Source organism: Eriocheir sinensis, chromosome 25, assembly GCF_024679095.1.
Source record: "Eriocheir sinensis breed Jianghai 21 chromosome 25, ASM2467909v1, whole genome shotgun sequence".
In the NCBI taxonomy this organism is placed as follows: Eukaryota; Metazoa; Arthropoda; class Malacostraca; order Decapoda; family Varunidae; genus Eriocheir; species Eriocheir sinensis.
In genome coordinates this window covers 18,734,436-18,749,435 of record NC_066533.1, presented here as the reverse complement: position 1 = coordinate 18,749,435, position 15,000 = coordinate 18,734,436, and the positions used below count along the sequence as shown (strand labels likewise).

At 40.6% G+C, this 15,000-nt stretch overlaps 1 protein-coding gene across 4 annotated transcripts in view; it reads right to left on the bottom strand.

The window, feature by feature from the left end:
• LOC127003544 (transmembrane protein 151B-like) overlaps positions 1–15,000 on the bottom strand; it is a 50,994-nt gene that overhangs the window by 11,177 nt on the left and 24,817 nt on the right. The window contains exons 3-8 of one of the 4 annotated variants that reach the window (XM_050870406.1): positions 8,808–9,897; positions 8,278–8,338; positions 4,190–4,312; positions 2,065–2,223; positions 1,289–1,462; positions 256–377 (exon numbers count right to left, since the gene is read on the bottom strand). In XM_050870406.1, the coding sequence (XP_050726363.1) occupies positions 256–377; positions 1,289–1,462; positions 2,065–2,223; positions 4,190–4,249 (515 nt within the window). In that variant the 5' untranslated portion in view covers positions 4,250–4,312; positions 8,278–8,338; positions 8,808–9,897. Of the gene's footprint in view, positions 1–255; positions 378–1,288; positions 1,463–2,064; positions 2,224–4,189; positions 4,313–8,277; positions 8,516–8,807; positions 9,898–15,000 lie in introns of those variants that run through there. The other 3 variants (XM_050870404.1, XM_050870405.1, XM_050870407.1) reach the window with 3 other exon arrangements.

Sequence of the window (15,000 nt, the reverse complement as noted above, 5' to 3'; positions counted from 1 at the left end):
TCTTCTTTCCTCCATTTTCTGCACTTCATCTTTCTCTTCTCTCTCCTCTTCCTCTTTTTATCCTCTTCTTTTCCTTCCCTTGTTCTCTTAACTTAATCTTTTTTTATATTCTTTCCTCACTGTCTATCTATCTATCCATCTAACAATCTATCTATCCCCTTTAACCTTTTCCCTTCCCTCCCTCCCCTTCCCTTTCCTTCCCTTCCGTTCCGTTCCGTTCCCTTCCCTTCCGTTCCCTTCCCTTCCCTTTCTCACCGTATCTTAGTGCAGGCGAACTTGGACAGGTTAACGAGCTTCTTGGAGATGTCCTTGACGCCGCAGTTGGAAAAGAGAAAGCAGGTACCGACGGAGTGCGAATTGACACGCTCGTAAAACACCTGAGGAAGGGAGACAGGTAGATGGTTAGCCAGGAACGAGGATTGGATTGGTATGTAGATAAGTTAGTAGAGGTAGAGAGAGGTAGAGGTAGACAAATGAAGAGGTAGAGAGTGAGGTCATTAGAAAAAAGGTAAGTTGTTGTATATGTAAACACTTTCTATACTACCCTTCGTACACCTGTCTTTTATACCTGTCCAAGTTCCTTCCATATCTTCCATTTTCACACCTGTCTTTTTTATGTTACTTTTAGGTCTTTCTTTTATACCTGTCTTACCTCCATCTATATCAGCCTTCCAACATTTGTACTTTATTTGTTCCTGCACACCTGTTCGTTATACCTGTTCAATTGTCTTCATAAAGTCCCTTTCTAAATCTGTTTCTTTATTTGTCTCTTCTACCTTTCCTTACAGCTGTCTTATCCCTTCGTTATAATCCTTTCCAAACCTCTTCTTTAATTGTCCCTATATACCTTTCCTGCACATTACTCCATCCCTTCCAGATAACACTTTCCAAGACTGTTTTTTTAATTCTTACTATATACCTTTCCTACACATTACTCCATCCCTTCCATACAACCCTTTCCAAGCCTGTTTTTTAATTCTTACTATATACCTTCCCTACACATCACTCCAACCCTTCCAGATAACCCTTTCCAAGACTGTTTTTCTTTGTCCCTTCTGCATATGCCTTACCCCTCTCATTCCAACCCTCCCACAACTGTTCTTTCTTTCACTTTTCATCTACGTGTACCTGCCTAAGCTCTTCTTTACGACCTTCCACCCTACCCTATCCATCACCCCATCCTTCTAATATAACCCTTCCCAAACCTGTTCTTTATTTATCCTCATACTGCCTGCCTCACTAACTCTCTACCCCCCTTCCCCACCTGTTCCTTTCGTTCATTACTCACCTTTCGTTGCCTTACCTGCGTGCTGGTGTAAGCGTCCCCGTTGTGGTATCGCGTCACGTGGCGGCACCTCCTGACGTAATGGTAACACATCGCCTTCCACCAGATGACAGGCTGTGCCGCCCTCATGGCCTCGATCATGGCCTCCACGTGGGATGCTGGCGTGGTGTGCGTCAGCTGGGAAGGGGAAGACGGTGGTGAAGGAAAGAACGTGTTTGAAGATACCCAAAACTTAACCTAACCTAACAAAACCCCAGTCACTATAGGTCTTGACTCAGAAAATTCATGTATTCTTCCTTATTAATGAGACTTTGTAAACAACAAAGTGAGGTCATTCTTTGTTGATTTATACCACAAGTTGCTGGCTATCATGTGTTTGAAGATACCCAAAACTTACCTAACCTAACCTAACAAAACCCCAGTCACTATAGGTCTTGACTCAGAAAATTCATGTATTCTTCCTTATTAATGAGACTTTCTAAACAACAAAGTGAGGTCATTCTTTGTTGATTTATACCACAATTTGCTGGCTATCATGTTTTTGAAGATACCCAAAACTTAACCTATCCTAACAAAACCCCAAACAGTTACTATAGGTCTTGACTCAGAAAATTCTCAGGAAGCTCCCTTAGAGAGGTAAAGGGAGGGAAGAAATTTAACATTAGAACGATCAAATTAACTAAACATGGAAGGTATTGGGAGGAAGGGAACAGGTGGGAAGTTGAAAGGAAGAGTATATGTAGGAGCTCTCACCCTCTCCCTCTCTCTCCCAGCCTTACCTGCATCCTGGTGGGGCAATGGAAGCACTCGAGCAGGTAGACCAGGTAGAGCATGGCGAGGAAGGCGACGGGGATGTAGAGGTAGCCGTCTTCACAGGCACTCAGCTTCCGCGTCATGGTGATGGGGAAGGTGTCGAAGTCCAGGAACACCTTAGTGACCTGGAGGAAGGAGACCAGGTGAGAGAAACAGTCCCAGGTGAGAAGGAAGGTTGATATGGGTGTACAGGTGATGAAGGCGAGAAAAAAAAGATAGGTAAAAAGGAAGGTGAAAGATAGTAGACAAATAAGAAGATTGGTGAGTGAAAGAAGTGAACAGGTAAGAAGGAATGTGATAAAAACTTGGACAGGGGAGAAGGAAGACGAGAATAAAGAGATAGAAAGATGAGAAGAACAAAGAGAGAAAGAAAGCGATACAAAGAAAGTGAAAGAGAAGCAACAAAGGAAGAGCATAAAAATAATTGGAGAGCAAAGAGGAGAAAAAAAAAAAAGAGGAAGAAGGGATGACACGAGAAAAAACAAGGGGAAAGGAGAGAGGGAGAAATAATGAGTAAAAAGAAATAGAAGAAATAAATAAGAAGAAAGCAAGAGGGAAAGGTGTAAGTTGGACAAGGAAGAGGAAGAGGATGACGAAGAGGAGGAGAGAGAAGCTAAAATTAGAAGCGTCCAATCAAATATAAATGGAGGGTAAGGAAAGGTAGGGAAGGACAGGTGAGGTAAAGGGAAAGGTAACTGGGAAGGTGTTGAATAGGAAAGGGTAGGGAGGGAGAAGGTTAGGGATGGAGGAAGGAAGGGCAAGTGTGTCAGGTGAAACATATATATGAAAGGTAAGGAAGGAAGGGAGGGAAGGGAGAGAAGAGGAGGAAGTTACTGTATAAAAGAGAGAGAGGTGAAGAAAAGGGAGAAGAAAAGAAAGAAAAAGAAGAAGAAGAGAGAATCAGAGAAGAGATGAATAAGAGAAAGTATAGGAGAGGAATAAGAAGAGAGAAAAGAAAGAGGAGAGAAAGAAAGGAGAAGAAAGGAAGGAGAGGAATGAGATAAGAGGAAAAGAGTGAAAAAGAAAAGATGAGGAATAGAAAAGAGGAAAAGAAGAAGGATAAGGAAAATAAATAAAAGAGATAAAAGCAAAAGGAAAGGAAGGACAAGGAAAGAAAGAAAAAAAAAGAAAAAGAAAGAGAAGATGGAAGAGAAGAGAGGAGAGGAAAGGAAGGAGAATAAGGAAAAGAAATAAAGGAAATAAAAGGAAAGGAAAAAAAGGACAATGAAGGGAAGGAAAAAAAAGGAATCAGAAAATAGGAAGCATAAGGAAAGGAGGAGGAAGAGAAGGAGGAGAAGGAAGAGAAGCAGGAAGAGGAGGTAAGGAGGAAAATTTGGAGGAATAAAATTGGTGGAGAAAATTGGAGAGGAAATGAGGAGAAAGTCGATGGCAAGAGAAGGAAAGGAAGGAGAGGGAGAGGGAAGATAGAGGAGATGGAGGAGGAGGAGAAAGAGAGAGAAGGAGGAGGAGGAGAGGGAGAGAAGATATAGAGGAGATTTAATATGCATTGGAGAAGGAGAGGGAAAGGAGATACGGAGAGAAAGAGAGCGAGAGGAAGAAAAGTAGGTCAAGAAAAGGAAGAGAAAGAAAATGAGAAAAAGAAAAGACAGAAAAAAGGAAGAATAAGAGAAGACAGAATAAATAAAGAATAATCAAATAAAAGAAAAAAAACAAAATAAACATAATGCAATAAACACGTAAATAAGAGGAAATAAGTTGATAAAAAGGAGGAGGAGAAAGAGGAGGAGGAGGAGGAGGAGGAGGAGAGAAGGGAATGTGGAGAGAGAGGAGAGAAAGGAAACAGGAAGCGATTTGGGTCAAGGAAGGGAACACACACACACACACACACACACACTCACACACACACAAACAGATAACATTAGTAGAGGAAAAAATACAGATAATCAAAAAGAAAAAAAAAATCAACATTAACGTACAAATAAAGAAAAACAAACCCCAAAACAAACACACACAAACACACACACACACAAAAAAAAAACAGGTAACATTAGTAAAGACATTATTTTTTTTGCCCTTGAGTTGCTTCCTTTACTGAAAAAAAAAAAAAATCAAGGTAGTCGATCAATTTACCTGCGTGAGTCTGCACCAGGTGATTGCGGTGAGGCAGGTGAGGATGAGCAAGGTGAGCATGAAGCACTTCCAATTGGCGCTGTGTCTGAGGGCCCCGCACACCCCCTGTCGCTCGGGCTCCTGCTGTAGGGACGAAGAAGGTGAGGCGTGAGTAGGGGCAGGAAGGTTGAAAAAGGGGATGAGTTAGAGGGGATAGAGGAGGTATTGGAAGGGGAAACCATACATAAGGGCAGGAAAAGAATGGGGTGGAGGAAGGGGATGATTTAGAGAGGAAAGAAGATGTATTGGAAGGGATAAACTAATGTATGGGAAGGAAAAGAAACAAGGATGGAGTTATGGAATGAGTTTGAGGGGAAAAGAAGAAGTAAAAGAGAGGGGAAGAGATAAAACGATAAAGGATGGAGGTGACGGAAAGGGAAGAGGAGAGAGAACGCAAATAAATGTGATGAAGAGGGGAAGAAGAAGGGAAGATGAACAAAAGCTAGGAATGGAGAGAAAGGAAGAGGAGGAGGAGGAGGAGGAGGAGGAGGAGGAGGGCGATATGAATGAAGGAGAGGATAGGGAAATAAATAAAAGGGAACGAGAGAGAAGGGGATACAAAGGAAGTGAAATAGAAGTGAAAAAAGAAAGAATAAAAATATGGAGGAAGCAAAGGAGGAGAGAAAACAAAGGATAAAGGGGAAGAAGAGGAAGGAAGAAGGATACGGAGGAAAGAAGGACATGGGCGAGAGGGAAAGACGAGAGAAAGAGAAAGAGGAGGAAGAGAAGAAGAAGGGAGAAGCAGAAGATAGGAAAAGGAGGATATTGAAGGAAATTATGTAAAAATATATAATGATTGTGTTTAGATAAGTTTGGATAAGGAAAACGAGGAAAAGGAGTTAGAAAAAGGAATAAGAGGGAACAGGGAAAGAAGGAGAGGAGGAAGGCAATAAGGAAGAAGAGAAAATAAGAGAGAATACGGAAAGAAGGAGAACAGGAAGGGAATGCAGAATGAAAGAAGGAAGGAGAGAGAGAGAGAGAGGGAGAATAAGATGGAATGAGAGAATACGGAAAAGGAAGAAGGAGAGGAGAGAAGGGAATGCAGAATGAAAGAAGGAAGGAGAGAGAGAGAGGGAGAGAGAGAATAACAAAGAATAAGAGAATAAGAAAAAGAGAGAAAGCAATAAGCAAGGAAGAAAAAAAAACAGACGTAGAAGAGAAATGAAAGAGACAATGAGATACAAAAGAAGAAAAAGAAAGATAGAAAGAAAGGAATCACCAGCAAAACACACACGCAACAAAAGCCGACCTAAAAATAATTAATACTCCAAGTTGACACACAAAAGATAATTAGGTCACTAGGAAGCTGTTTATCCTGCCCACCAATTAACCGATTAAGAAACCCGAGCCACACGCTAATGGCAAAACAGATCATCTAAACAACAACAAAAAGATTAACAATGTATATATATAATGATGATGATGGTGAGGATAATACTAATGAGTTCCGGGAATTGATTGTTTTATTTGGGAAGGTGAGGGAGAGGAAGGGAAGGGAAGGGATGGGAAGAGAAGGGAAAGGAAGGGAGGGGAAGGGAAGAAAAGGGAAGGAAAGGGATTGGATGAGGTGGGATGGGAAGGGAAGGGAAGGGAAGGGAAGGTAAGGGAAGGGAAGGTAAGAGAAGGGAAAGGAAGGGAAGGGAAGGGAAGAGAAGGGAAGGAAAGAGAAGGAAAGGGATTGGATGAGATGGGATGGGAAGGGAAGAGCAGGGAAGGGAAGAGAAGGGAAGGGAAGGGAAGGGAAGGAAAAGGATAGGAAATGGAAGGGAAAGGAAGGGAAGGAAAGGGAAGGGAAGAGAAGGGGGAGAAACAGGTAAAGTAAGGGAGGGTAAGGTGAGAGAAAAGGAGGAGGAGAAGGGAAGGAAAAAAAAAGAAGGGAAATAAATACAAAAAAAGAGAAAAGAGGTTCAGAAAAGAAAGAGGAGATGACAAGAGAAAAGACAAGATAGGAAGAAAGAACAGGAGAGAAAGAAGACAAAGAAGAGGAGAAAGAGCAATGAGAAGGGAGAATTCTGACTTGTTTAGGAAAAGAAGAGGAAAGAAACCGAGATAAGGAAGAGAAAGAGGAAGAGGAAGAGGAGGAACGATGACAAGGGAGAATACTGACTTCTTTTGACAGGGAGTGATATGCTGGCGAAGGAGGAAGAAGGATGGAAGGAGAGAGAAGGAGAGGAGAGGAGAGGGAGAGGAGGAAATAGAGTGATCAGCCTCGAGATGAATTTTGCGGGCAGGAGGGAAGGAGTTTGCGTGGTAATCAGGAAACACATTATCGAGGACGCTGAAGATGTTTGGGTTAATCTCTTCCTTCCTTCCTTCCTCCCTTCCTCGTGATCATGATGCTGCGTTGGATTAAATAGATGGATGAGAGATGAATTCTTTTTATATTGATAGTGTTGTTTTTGTGTTTGTTTTCTGTTGTTTTTTGTGGTTGTATATTAAAAGATAGATTATAAACGCGAATGGTACGAGTTTTATATAGTTTTTTTATAATGAATGTGTTGATGTTGTTTTGTTTTCCTCTGTTGTTTTTTCCTTGTTGTATATTAAAAGATAGATTATAAACATGAATGGTACGAGTTTTATATCGTTTTTTTTTTGTAATGAATGTGTTGATGTTGTTTTGTTTTCCTCAGTTGTTTTTTCCTTGTTGTATATTAAAAGATAGATTAAATGATGGATGATGGATGTTTTTTTTTATACTGACATTGTGGTTTTGAACTAAATAAAAAGATGAGTAAAAGATGGGTGTTTGATGCGTGTTTTTAAATCGAAAGCGTTGTTTTGCACTAAATTTCTAATGGATGAAGTTTACGTTTACAAGTGAAGGACCAAAGTGATAGGAGTGTACATTCAGAATTAGCGGTGAATGAATGCAAGGCTAAAGTGAGAGGCAGAATAAAAAAATAAAAAAAGAAATAAACTAACATTATAGAACAAGGTGGGTCATTTAATTTCCATACCTGTTGAAATAAAGATCAACAAAAAAAGGATGTAGCGAATAAAACATAAGGTCATAGTTTACCTCGATCAAACTGATAAATAAAAAAAAAATGAAAGCAAGAAAAAATAACTAAAACAGAAAGAAACAAATATAAAGAAAATCAAGACGTAACACAAGTAAAATTAATTAAAGGAAAAAAATCAATTACTCAGCACCTTTATCAACACCTGTCAGCTCTCTATTCAAATGTGACACCAATTTTCAAAAAGGGAAACAAGTCAGCCACCTCAAATTATCGCCCAATTAGCTTAACATCAGTTGTAGGCAAGATGCTGGAGTCAATTATAGCCGGGGGCATTCGGGACCATCAAAAGAAGCATAGTTTAATTCATGACTCACAGCATGGGTTCACGAAAGGAAGGTCTTGCCTTACCAATCTGTTGTCCTTCAACACTAAAGTAATCGAGGCGGTTGACAGAGATGAAAGCTATGACATACTATATCTAGATTTCAGTAAAGCGTTCGATAAAGTCCCTTATCACCGGCTATTACTAAAATTACAGGCTCACGGCGTAGATGGGAAAGTCTTGAACTGGATCAGGGCGTGGCTTAGTGGTAGAAAGCAGAGAGTGCAAATCAATGGTAAAAAATCTGAATGGGGCAGTGTTACGAGTGACGTCCCTCTAGGGTCGGTGCTGGGTCCGCTGCTTTTTATTATTTACATCAATGACTTGGACACAGGAATTAGTAGTGATGTCAGTAAGTTCGCAGATGATACCAAGATCGTTAGAGTAATCCAATCAGGCTTGACAGACTTTATGATTGGGCGGGGAAGTGACAGATGGAACTTAATGTCGGGAAGTGTAGTATTCTGAGTGTAGGTAGGAATAACCCCTCACATAATTACTCCTTAAATGGCACTCCTCTAAACAGGTCTGGGTGTGAGAGGGACTTAGGAGTCTTAGTGAGCACTGACCTCCGTCCAAGGGCCCAATGCATTCAGGCTAAGAATCGTGCAAACAGAGTACTGGGTTTCATCTCAAGGAGCGTAAGCAATAGGAGCGCTGAGGTCATCCTCAAACTTTACTTAGCTCTAGTTAGACCTCACCTTGATTACGCGGTCCAGTTCTGGTCACCCTACTATAGAATGGATATCAAGATGTTAGAATCTGTACAGAGAAGGATGACAAAAATGATTCAGGGTGTGAGAAACTTGCCCTATGAGGACAGACTCAAGCATTTAAATCTACACTCTCTAGAAAGGCGAAGGTTGCGAGGAGACCTTATCGGGGTCTATAAATGGATGAAGGGCTTCAATAAAGGGGATGTCAAAAGGGTTCTGATAGTAAAAGAACCAGGTAAGACACGTAGTTATGGTTTCAAGTTAGACAAATTCAGATTCAGCAAAGACATAGACAAGAATTGGTTCACAAATAGAGTGGTGGATGAATGGAATAGGTTTGACTGTCATTTTGTGGGTGACAATACCATAGATACATTCAAGAAAAAGTTGGATAAATTCATGGATATTGAGGTATGGTGGGGTTGAGTGTACAGGAGCTGCCTTGTATAGGCCAACCGGCCTCTTGCAAGCTCCTTACGTTCTTATGTTCTTATGTTTTAGGCATCATAGCTTACCTCCTCTGACGTGTCCTCGTCCAGCGGCGTCAGACTCATCGTGGCGGCCAATCATAACCACGCGTCCGCCCTGCTCCCCCCCGCGGCCTCCCTCATCACCAGCCAATCACAGCTCGCCACGTCATCACGCCTCCACACGCTAGCCAGTCAGGAAGCAATACGTCGCTGGCTGAGAGTTCCGCTAATTAGTTTAATGTCACGTCGAGAAAAGGAAGGGCAGTCAATACGTTTTATTTCTTCTTTGATTATTTTTGTTTTGTTTGTCTTATTGGTTGATTTGTTGTTGTTTTCTTGATGTTTTGATTGGTGTTTCTCTTTTCTTTTCTTGTTTTTTGTTAACGTCTCAGAGATAAAACGAATCACAAAACAGTATACGTAGAAATCAACCCCACTGAAGTTGTCTTTGTTTTTGCTTATGATTTCTGTGTTTTCTTTTCCTTTCTTCCTTTTCTTTCCTTTTTTGTCTTCCGCTTTGCTTCACAGTCTCAAGTCACATACAAACACCACAGAGGGAGTCCAAAAACATCCAATTATTCTATGTTACTCGAATACTTGTTTATGTTTTCCTTTCTCTTTTGTTTTACTGACCCTTTCCTTTCTTAAGTCTTTATATGTTCCTTACCTCAGTCTTAACCTTTACTCTTCTTTATTTAATTATCTTTCCTTTCCTTCATGTTTCAGTTTCCTCAATAATCACGTGTTTTATCGCTTTATATTCCCCCATTTTCTCTTGCTTTATTGCCGTTTTCCTTTATTCACTTTTTAGCCGTTCCTTATCTGTTTTTATACTTCTTCTTGCTGTTTTACTAATCTGTCCTTCCTTACTTCACGTTCCACCTTTTTCAATCATCAAGTGTCTTCTCGCTTCACCTCACCAGCGACATGATTTCAAGAGTTACCTGAGGGCGTGGGAGGGGGGGGGGGTAGAGTCACCACCACCACCGCCACGAGGGAGGAGGAGGAGGAAGAGGAGGGGGCAAGTAGGAGGAGATGGCGGAGGAGGGGCAGCGGGAGTCGAAGGAGCTACAGGGCTTCAACTTTCCTCGCCTCCACCGTGTTTTTGTACTTTATTTTGATTGTTGTTCGCGACCTTGAGAGGGGAGACAGAGGGGAAGAATTCGGGTTATTGTTTATATTTGTATCTGTTTGTAAGATCGTTGAAAGCTGATGTGTCTATTTATCTATGTCTGTCTGTCTATCTATCTATATTTTGACCAATCGATAGTTTTCCATATCTACGTAGGTGTTTCTATGTTCACCTGTCCACGTGTATGTCTATCTATCTGTATATCTATGTATCATCCTATCTGTATCTGTATCTATCTATGTATCATCCTAGCTATCTGTATGTCTATCTATCATCCTATCTATCTGTATATCTATGTATCATCCTATTTACCTATTGCCCCTTAAAATTTCATGCATACGAGAGTGGGTAAGGAAGGGTGAGAGGAGGAGGAGGAGGAGGAGAATGAGGAGAAATAGAAGCAGTAGTAGCAGCAGGAGGAGAGGAAAGGGATAGAGTGGAGAGGAGAGAAAGGGAGAGAAAGAGAAGGGAAGATAGACACACATTCACAAAACACATAAACCACGAATTAAAACCAGACAGACATACAGACAGACAGACACCCACTACATCACGCCACCAGGAAAACGTCGCGGGGAATGAAATAATTGCTCTTGAATAAATTGGGCGAAAGTTTGAAGCGCTCTCAATCACCCTTTCACAAGCTCCTCGGGGAACCCAATAATGACTGTCGTACGCAAAATGCCAACCGTGAAGACCCAGTTGATAATCATTAATATTTTCGTTATATTCGTGGGAAACATCTTTTTAGGGGACACTTCTAAAAATAACTATACATAAACGAATAGAGAAACGTAGGTTAAACAGGTAACTATTTAACATGCGTGCAATATAAGGGAAGAAAGGGCAATAGAGGAGAATAAGGATGAATGAACAAACAAAAGGGTGAGAGGTAGAGGAAGAGAGGGGGAGAAAGAGAGAGAGAGAGAGGGAGAGAGATAGTTATTGGACAAGGGAGAGATAGAGGAGATGGTGTGGATTAGCGAGGGAGAGAAAGAGAGAGAGAGGGAGATAAATGGCAGGGAGGAATATTGTGTGTGTGTGTGTGTGTGTGTGTGTGTGTGTGTGTGTGTGTGTGTGTGTGTGTGTGTGTCAAATGAAATCAATGGAACTGTTCTTTTTGTCTCTCTCTCTCTCTCTCTCTCTCTCTGTCGATAATTCATCAGAGACTAAAATTGAGGATTGAAAGATAAATATTGAGAGAGAGAGAGAGAGAGAGAGAGAGAGAGAGAGAGAGAGAGAGAGAGAGAGAGAGAGTAATTAAACAAAGAAATGGACATACTTAACATCTTATCTCGAACCATTAACTCAAATAATCTCTCTCTCTCACTCTCTCTCTCGTTTATGTTTACGTAATCCTCCTTTTTTTTCTCTCTGGCATTCTTTTTTTTCCTTCCTTGCCTCCTTCCTTCCTTCCTTCCTTCCTTTCTCCATTTTCCTTCTCCTGTTTTCTCTATTATCTTCATTTCCTGTCTCTTCCTCTTTCTTCCATTTTCCTTCTCCTGTTATCTTCATTTCCTGTCTCTTCCTCCTTCTTCCATTTTCCTTCTCCTGTTTTCTCTCCTGTTATCTTTATTTCCTGTCTCTTCCTCCTTCCTCTCTTTTCCCTCAGTCTTTTTTATTATTTCTTTCATCCTTCAATTCTTCTTTCTCTTTCCCTTATCTTCCTCTTCTTCGTCTTCTCCTCTCTCTCATTTATTCGGCTCAAAAAGGTCTTCAGGTAAATAAGAATAAGATCTCACCTGTAATTAATATCTTCCTTATAATACTAGTACTCTACCTACCTACATATCTATTCACTACCTACCTATCTATCTATCTATCCATCTATCTAAATATGTATGTGTGTAGTGTAGTGTTTGCATTTGTCACCCGCGTTCAAGTTATTCACGTTGCTGTCCTGTTTCGTATGCCATAGTGATGAGGCATTCAGGCATACCCACTACACGTATACAACACGGCCGGGACACTATTGACACGGCAAATGACACGTCTACACAAACACATACATACATACATACACACATTCATTTGAACACACTGACTAACTGAATGAGTGTGTGTTTATGTTGCTGTGTTGGAAATAATTACACACACACACACACACACACACACACACACACACACACACACTGTCAATACTACACCGCCCGTCGTTATGAAGCTTCCTCTCATTAGTATTCCAAACTTTGTTCACTGGAATAACAAAAATAAGGATGGTAATAATAGTTTGAGTGTGTTGATGATGCTGCTGATGATGATAATGATAATGATACGTTTATTAATATTACTCCTACTCCTTCTTTTCCTCCTCCTTCTCCTCCTCCTTTTTTTTCTATATTTTTTTTCCTTTTTCTCTTTTTTCTTTTTCGTTTTTCATTATTATCTTCTTGTTCTTGTTCTTCTTTTTCCTCCTATTTTCCTTTTCCGCCTCCTCCTCCTCTTACTACTACTACTACTACTACTACTACTACTACTACTACTACCACTACTACAAATACTTCCGCAACAAAACTCCCACAACAAAACAAAACATAACAGACATACAATACCACGCACCATCACCTGCGACCATTCTCTCCCACCAGGTGTAAAAAAAATAGTAACACCCGCGCTGGCAATTATTCCAACGACTTTCCAATCACCAGGAATCGTGCGAAAAAAAGGCCGAAAAAAAAAAAAATCCCCAGCATCAATTTCCTAACCGTTGACCGCCGCTACCACCACCACCACTACTACTACTACTACTACTACTGCTACTGCTGCTACTACGAAAAGGGCGTATTTGCCGCAATGCAGTTGGTTCGGGGATTTAACTTTTGGGGGTGGAATGAGAGTTTGGGTGGAGAGAGAGAGAGAGAGAGAGAGAGAGAGAGAGAGAGAGAGAGAGAGAGAGAGAGAGAGAGAGAGAGAGAGAGAGAAGGAGGAGGAGGGAGAAAGAGAAGCTGGGTCTGCCCATGAACTCAAGAGGAAGGAATCGAAGGTAAAGAGAGGAAGGAAACGAAAGGAAGACATAGGAATGGAGAATTAGGAGAAGAGAGGACGGGAAGGTCAAGCGTAGGAAGGAAGGAAGGAAGGATAGAGAGGAAGCTAAGGAGAGAGAGAGGGAGAGAGGGAGGTAAGGGACAGGTCTAAAGACAGGAAAATGGGAAAGAGGAAAAGCAAGAGGGGAAAGTCGTGTAAGAGGAAGAAGGGAAGAGATACGAGAAGAAAACATTGAAGAGAGAAGGAAGGCAGGAAGGATGGCAGGAGGAAAAAAAAGGGATAGGAAGGAAAGAGAATGAAAAAAAGAGAAGAGATACTGGAGGAAAAACAAAACAGATAAGAAAGAGAGGGAGAGGAAAAGAAAGGAATGAAGAAATAGAAATCACGGAGGAAAGGAAGGAGAAAATAAATGAGAATGAAAGAAGGAAAAGAGATACAAGATGAAGAAATAAAACAAACAAGGATAGAGAGGAGAGAAGAAAGGAAGCAAGAATGGGAGAAAGAAATGAAATGAGGAGAAAGAAGAAAATTGGGAGAATGAAAGATGGGAAGAGATAAAGAAAGAAAAAAAAACGAAGAAGAAAAGAGAGAAAAGAAGAAAATAAAGACAGAAAGAAATGAAGAAACAAAAAACAAGGAAGGAGGGAAAAAGAGAAAGCACAAAATACATAAATGAAGTAATGAATGAATGATTTAATGAATGAACGAGAGAAGGAAGTAAAAAAACAAGCAAAAAATACACTCCCCAGGAAACGTTGTGAGCGGAATAAGCCCGGGCAATAATTATAATGATGGAGGGAGGGAGCGGGGAACTAAGAATAGAAGGGAGAGAGAGAGAGAGAGAGAGAGAGGGAGGGATAGAGAGGGAGAGAGAGAGAGAGGCAAGGAGACACGTAAATAGACCAAGCTTAAGATGTAGTTATTTTATATATTACGAGAAACCTTAATTAGGGATCAGACTCCAATTTGATAAGACACATACACATCTCTCTCCCTCTCTCTCTCTCTCTCTCTCTCTCTCTCTCATCGCCTCTTAGCTCTTCCACAAGCAATTATTAAACCTACCTCTTTTTCCTCTTCCTCTTATCCAACCCCTAGCAACCTTTGTGAAGCAAGAGGAAGAGGAGGAGGAGGAGGAGGAGGAGGCGAATGAACTTTGACGAAGGAGATGCAAACAAAGAATTAAGTGGTTTGCTGGAAGAAGAAGAAATAGACGATGATGAAAGAGAAGATGGAGAAGAAGAAGGAACAAAGAAGAAAGGAAGAAGGAGAAAAGGAGATGAAAAACGAGAAAAAGAAGAAAAGTAAAATAGGAAAGAAAGATTGTAGAGAAAGAGAAGGATGGAGAGGAATTATAAAGAAAGAAGATAAAAGGAGAAAAGAAGAGGAAGAAGAAAGAAAAAAAGAGAAAGAAGAAATAGAAGATGAGAAAAAGGACGAAGGGGAATTGGATGAGAAGGAAAGAAAGAAGATAAAGGAGAGACAAGATGAAGAAGAAAAGAAGAAAAGTAAAGAAAGAAAAAAGATTAAAGAAAGAGAGAAAACAAGAACCTCACCCACTGCCGACTTATTTTCTTTCTCTCTCACTTTCTTTCAACTTTTTTCGAATGTCTCTCTTTCTGTCTGTCTGTCTACCTGTCTGTCTTATTTACCTTCACACCTGTCTGTCTACGTATACCTGTCTGTCTGTCTGTCTGTGTTTAAATATGTCTGTTAATTATGTTTTTTTTTGTTTCATCTTTTAAAATTTATGTATTAATTTATTTTCATTCAGTGTTTGTTTTCATGAGGACTTTTATTCCCATTCTCTCTCTCTCTCTCTCTCTCTCTCTCTCTCTCTCTCTCTCTCTCTCTCTCTAATTAATCCGATCTCGTGATTTTTCCCGGAGACTCATTTGATGGTCTCTATATTTCTCTCCTCGACCTTCATCGTAAGTCATCCTCCCAGCAATAATTATCCCCTCACGCGATTCTGAATAACATAAGCGATGTGATTATCCACTGTATTCCATCTGGGGACTCTCTCTCTCTCTCTCTCTCTCTCTCTCTCTCTCTCTCTCTCTCTCTCTCTCTCTCTCTCTCTTCCTATTGTTAGAGAAATTTGGTCCAATTGTTGAGAGA